The following is a 6,000-nucleotide window of genomic DNA, read 5'->3' on the forward strand; positions in this document are numbered from 1 at the left end:
AGGTTCAATAAAAAAATATTTGATATGTGAGAATCTTCACCGTCAGCTCTCGACACAACGAAACGAATAATGGTGAAACTTAACCCATCAAATCCCTTATTTACATGTCATCTGAATCCTCAGTGACCACTTTGAGAACCGAGGTATCCCATAATGCTCTCTGTTTTATAACATTTTATACTCACTTTGATGTGAAGTTGGCACAAAACGATTGATGGTTACCATTGTAGTTCCTTATCAACACTTATTACAAACTAACGAATGAATGAATATGGGTCAATTTATTGCCAATCAAAGAACGCATAGTTTTAAAAGATCAGTAACAGGGTAAAATAATGAGTTACTGCATATTTAACATATTTAATATCACTGAAACGTTCTGCTGCACAGTGGTAATTAGCATGACCTTGGTGCGTGCGCTGTCCCGACCTGAACTCCCTCTGCATATTTTCCCTGCATATATCACCGCACACTGCATCAGCTACGCTTATCCTCCATTTGAGCTTGGCCATACGCTGCTCCCCTGGCAGGTCGGCAGTCGTCTGCTGAACTTTTCACATCACGCGCAGCCCTTCAAAAAAGAAAATCGTTAAATAAGCCCTGTGGCTCTTGGACGGCTCCGCGACACGAGTCAGCGTCAGTCTGGGGGGGACGCCGCCGCCTCCTCCTCCCTTTGTCTCGGCTCCAAGGGCCGGCGCGAGGTCCTCGTAGTCATGGCTCATATCAAGGGCCACGGCGCTTTTATAAGCGACTCTGTCTCAGTCACCTCTGGAGGTCAGCATGACGTGATGCCCCGTATTACGTCTGAAAACCGCGGATATGTGTTTGTTATCAGTAAAGTCTTCCAAAGTGATTAGGATTTAATAAAGTCGGCGAACCCTGTGTCACCCTGAAAGGACGCTGGTGCACTGACTGTATGTGTGTGTGTGTGTTCATATGTGTGTGTACGTGTGTGTGTGAGTGTGTGTGTGTGCATGTGTGCGCCTTTGCCCTTATGGCACCAGGCACCCTTTTTCCCTTCGAGTAATCAACCGTTCTCCCTCGGCACTGAAGCACCTCGAACCCTCTTAACCAGAGGAAAACATGACATCACCAAACTATCATCCTTCTCTCTTTTTCCCCCGTATACCTTTCTTTCTCTCCCTTTCTCCCTCCTTTTCTTTATTTCTCTCCCTCCCTGCAACCCCTCCTCCTCATCTCCTCATCTCCTCGAGCAGAGAGCACCGCAGCGGTATTATCGAAGGCATATGGTGCAAAATCAGAACCCCAGCCAAGCGAGTCCTGGATTATTTAGTTATGCCTCCTCCTCATTCCGGGTTCAAACCGAATTTCTCGAACAGCGAGATGAACCCGGGCCAAATTCTCATTAATAGAGAAATATGCGATTGATACCCCGCAGCTATCATTTCAACCTGAAGGGCTAGACGCAGAGGATACGGTTTGTGGCAGTCCCCCTTCAGCTGAATCAGTAGAGTCCACGTCTAAACTGAGCGTCTGTGGCTTTTTATTGAGGACTCTGGGACGTGGGCCGGCTCTGTTGACCAGACATGGGTAAAAAAAACAAACTCAAGCCGTATTTATCTCCACATACCAACAGTATATGTTACGTTTCGGTTCATGATCTCGTATCCAGCGTTTTTCAAACAGTAAGGCCCCAAAATTAGTCTGAGAGTAGGAGAAAAAACGTCCACGCGGATCCACGAGGTTGTATATTAAATAGACGACAGGTGAATTCATACCGTAGCTCACTGCTATGCTTTATTAGTCTGACTCACTGGGAAATGCTCCCATTGGCAATTACTGCCTCCGTCTGCTTTTTACGGAGAGAAAGAGAGACAACACATGCTCCAAGCTAGAAAAAACGTCCTGGTGATGTAACGTTTGGACAAAAACTGTGATTGTGCACGAGAGAAGTTTCATTGATTTCACTCCGCGGACACGAGATTTGTCTTAAAGGGATATTTACGCCTTTCCGACCTGTTGTCGGAGACGTTTCTCCTGCGTTGCCACGGGGGAGAGAGGATGTGGAGGTCTGCTAATGACTGATGCTAATGACTGATGTTAATGGCTGATGCTAATGACTGATGCTAATGCCGCTCCACAGGGAAATCCTGTCTGTTTCTTGCTTCTCTCCGCGGGGAGGGTCAGAGGTAGACAGGCAGGGGTCCACGTGACTTTCCCATCAATTCAAAAAACATTAAAAAAAAACATGTTTCTTTATTTTATGATGAACAAACAGGATAGAGCTCACACATACGTTTATATTCAATCTCATACAATAAACTAAAGGAAGAACCACACATGCTCTGGTTTGTTTTTGTTGATTTTAAATAACTTAACAACTCAGTTTTGATACTTTTTCTATTTTTTATTAATTCAAATATATGTTTTGTTATATTAACATGAATCTAGCATATTATGAGTAAGATAAATTGGCCTATTTGTGGAAAAACAAACATTTCATTTACACAAATGTGCCTTCCACATTAAAGATATTTTTTAATAGCTTAGTATTGTATGTTGCATAAAAGGGAACGTGGGGGCGGTTGATGGCACTGTGGTTAGAGCAGTCGCCCCACGTGAAGAGGCTGAAGGTCCTTGAGGCAGCAGCCGTGGGTTCAACTCTGACCTGCGGCTCTTTGCTCCATGCCCCCACCCCCACCCCCACCCCCACTTCCTGTCTGTCCGATATAATAAGGCTTAACTAATCTTAAAAAGTTATGTGTATCAGCTTTAGGCTAAGTTTAAGAGTTAAGTTTAACAATGTAGGGGGTCCCTGCTCCGTCTCTCCTTCAGCTGGGGGGGTTTAGCCTAAAAGATGAAGAACCCTAATTTAAGAACAATATGATGTACGAACTCTGCATTTGTATGATCATTTTAATTTTATTTACATATTGAAAATACATTTTTCAATTCAAATCAAGAATTATGACCTTAACACTAGTAGGGAGCAGTGTAACGAATTACACACACATAAAAAATAACTTCAATCCCATCACATCCTTGGATTCATTTCCGTATTGCACGTGCACGTCACATGCACGTGCACGTCACCAAGCAGAAGTAAAATCCTTCTATGGATTCAGCGGCTGCTCATGCAAAGTCTGAATATTGGGGAGAAAAGACACAGATATCAATCTGGGGTTGCAATGGAAAAGTAATATAATGGTAGTGTAATGAATGGATTAGGGATTAATGAGTGAGGTAATGTTCCTTTTGAAAAGAGTATTGAGTAATAAATCATGTTTTTGAGTGACACCACTGCTTCACTGTGGTACCCAGAGTTTAGACTCCAGGCTTCATGAGGGCGTCTCTGGGTGTGTTTGTGTCACTAGTGGATCATCCTCTTCTCTTCATCCAAGTCTTTGAGTATCATGTGTATTTTCACACTGATCAGACTTAACAGGATCTGGTCTCGTAACTGTTTTTTATATGAAAATGCTCCTAACTGAGATATAACCCACCTGTATTTCACTCTCTGTATCTGTGTTCTCCAGGTGGAAGCACCGGCACTTCTCCCACCACCTCCAGCACAGGAACCCCGTCCCCCTCCGGTGCGGCTCACCTCCTGTCTCCCTCCTGCTCCCCTCCGACCTTCCACCTCGCCCCCAACACCTTTAATGTGGGCTGCAGGGAAAGTCAGCTCTGCAACCTGGGCCTGTCCGAGTACCCGGCCTGCGCTCGCAGCAACATGGCGGCCCTGCAGGGCTACGGTGGCCTGGCCGACAGCTCCTACGGGCGCCTCCAGGCTGCAGGAGGTGCTGTGGCCTCTGGTCAGTCCTCTGAATCCTTCCTGCCACAGAGGACTTCTTCCTTGATTGCTGCTGGCATGCAGGGCAGCGCTCACGCCTCCCTGACCGGAGGCGGTGGTGGCGGCGGCTCTGGAGGCAAGATGGATGCCTACGGGGGTCAGCTCGGGTCCTTCCCAGCCTCGCAGCTCCAGTATGTGATGCAGGCCGGGGGAGGCTCCGGCTCTGCCTCATCCTCTTCATCCGGATCCTCCCCTTCCTCCGCCCACATGTTCAGCGGGAGCCACCACCACGTGCAGCAGGGCTCCTACAACGCTTTCTCCCTGCACAACCCTTACAACCTGTACGGATACAACTTCCCCACCTCTCCTCGCTTGGCCGCCAGCCCTGAGAAGCCTCAGGGAGGGTTGCTGTGCTCCTCATCTCCCGCCGGGGCCTTCGCCGAGCGCCAGTACCTGTCCAACGGAAGCATGGACACTATGCACATGATCGGCAACACCAGCGGTGGCCAGCAGGGCGGCGGCTCCTGCGACGGACGTCAGTACGGCTCCTCCTCTCAGATGTCCATGCACATGGTGTAGGAACTGCGATCGAACCTCACAGTCCTCCATGTTTCTCAAGTCTTTCAGCTGAAAAGCAAATCTCTAATATGAACCCGGTTTAGTGTTGATGTTGAACCGGCGTTTTTTTAAATGTACCGCGGTACAAAACAAACCTTTCAGAAAAGGTCACAATTTGGTTGTTTTTTTTAAAGACACTCCACATACAAAGTATTATAGAGGGAGTCAAAGCTATTATTTAATTATCTTTGTATTAATGAAGCAAAAAATTGGGACGGCAAGCTGACTCTCTTTCAAACTCTACAACAAACTCAGCAGATTGTGATAAGAAGGAGAGGTGGGAGTCCGCACGGTTCAGAAGGGATTATCAGTCGTGAATCTGTTACGGTGCAATAGTAGCAACACTCTTTTTCAAGTGACTCAACCTTGATTTATTTTTGGACTCAAAGGCCACGCAGCCACGACAGCACGCAGCCAAAGAATCTTCACTGTGATCAGGAAGTTTTTACTTCACGCAGCACTTGCGCCGAATCTTTTTAAGGGAGAAGTCGAGGGGCGAGCGCTTTTGCCATCATGGTGTGTGCGGTTCGGCCGGATTGAAAGGGACAACTGGACAAGAATGACTCGCTGCTCCGCATACACGCAGGAGATGAAGTCTCTGGACGCTGTGGGGCGAATACAACGCGTCAAAGAACTGCAGGTCGGGTAAACGAGGAACTCTGTCTTCAGGACGCCACCACAGGACGCCACCACACAACTTCATCGACCCGTTATCCTCACGGACTGGATTGGCTTCACTATTTTTGAGTAGATTATGTTTTTTTTGGCATATATATAAGATGGCGAATGCAATGAATAACATAAGCTTAAAAGTTGTCGTGTGAAAAGTTATAAAAGAAGCAATAGAAAAACAGAGTAATTAAAGTATGTTTTGGTGTGTTGTAGAGATGTGTATTTAAGTGCTGAGCAATATAACGATTTTACAGCCAATCTGTTATAAAAGATGTGTGAAAAAAAGGGAAATTGGCAAAAAGTCATTCTTTGTTGAGGCATTTTGAAAAAATGTAAATACAGGTGCCAAGCACGTAAAAAGCTCAATAAACGTTTTAATTCATGCACATGGTTCTGATTCTTTTCTCCTTGTAGTTGGTTGGTAGGTAGTAAATTTGATATTTAAGTCAATTATTCTGCAAAAAATGAACATTATACTGTGTTTCCCCGAATCTCAGAAACATGAGTTGCTCATAAAAAAGATTTCGAGCACATAAACAAAACAAATGACATTGTTTACTCTTAAGTAATCAACTAAATAATACTTCTACACAGTGGATGGTCCTTATTTCACAGCTATGCACTGATTCACAGTGATTCAAACGACTGATAAATGATTATTTTAAAAACGGGTTGTAACTGGGTGAGTTACTCCCAGTCTCTAGGCTACGATAACAACAAATGACATGATTATTAATCACGCTGGAGAGTATCCTCCACTTGTAAAACACACATCTGCTCTGCACCACATCACAGGCACGAGCTTCAAACACTGATGCTAAGTATCGATCATAAACCAAAGTGAAAGAAAAAGACCCCAAAAAGACAAAGTTTCGCCCTGCTGGTTCTGTTTACGATGAGAATGAAGAATAACGCTCCTGTGCCAACTGCACTGCTCTGGTGCTTGATGCACGTAAATA

General features: G+C 45.4%; 1 protein-coding gene across 1 annotated transcript in view; it reads left to right on the forward strand.

Annotated features, from left to right (window-relative positions):
* tbx15 (T-box transcription factor 15) overlaps positions 1-5,424 on the forward strand; it is a 54,263-nt gene extending 48,839 nt beyond the window's left edge. The window contains exon 8 of the mRNA XM_083921708.1: positions 3,498-5,424. Within this exon, the coding sequence (XP_083777834.1) occupies positions 3,498-4,330 (833 nt within the window). The 3' untranslated portion in view covers positions 4,331-5,424. The remainder of the gene's footprint in view (positions 1-3,497) is intronic.
* Positions 5,425-6,000: the final 576 nt, after the last annotated feature.

Source organism: Echiichthys vipera (genome assembly GCF_963691815.1).
Source record: "Echiichthys vipera genome assembly, chromosome: 10".
In the NCBI taxonomy this organism is placed as follows: domain Eukaryota; kingdom Metazoa; phylum Chordata; class Actinopteri; order Perciformes; family Trachinidae; genus Echiichthys; species Echiichthys vipera.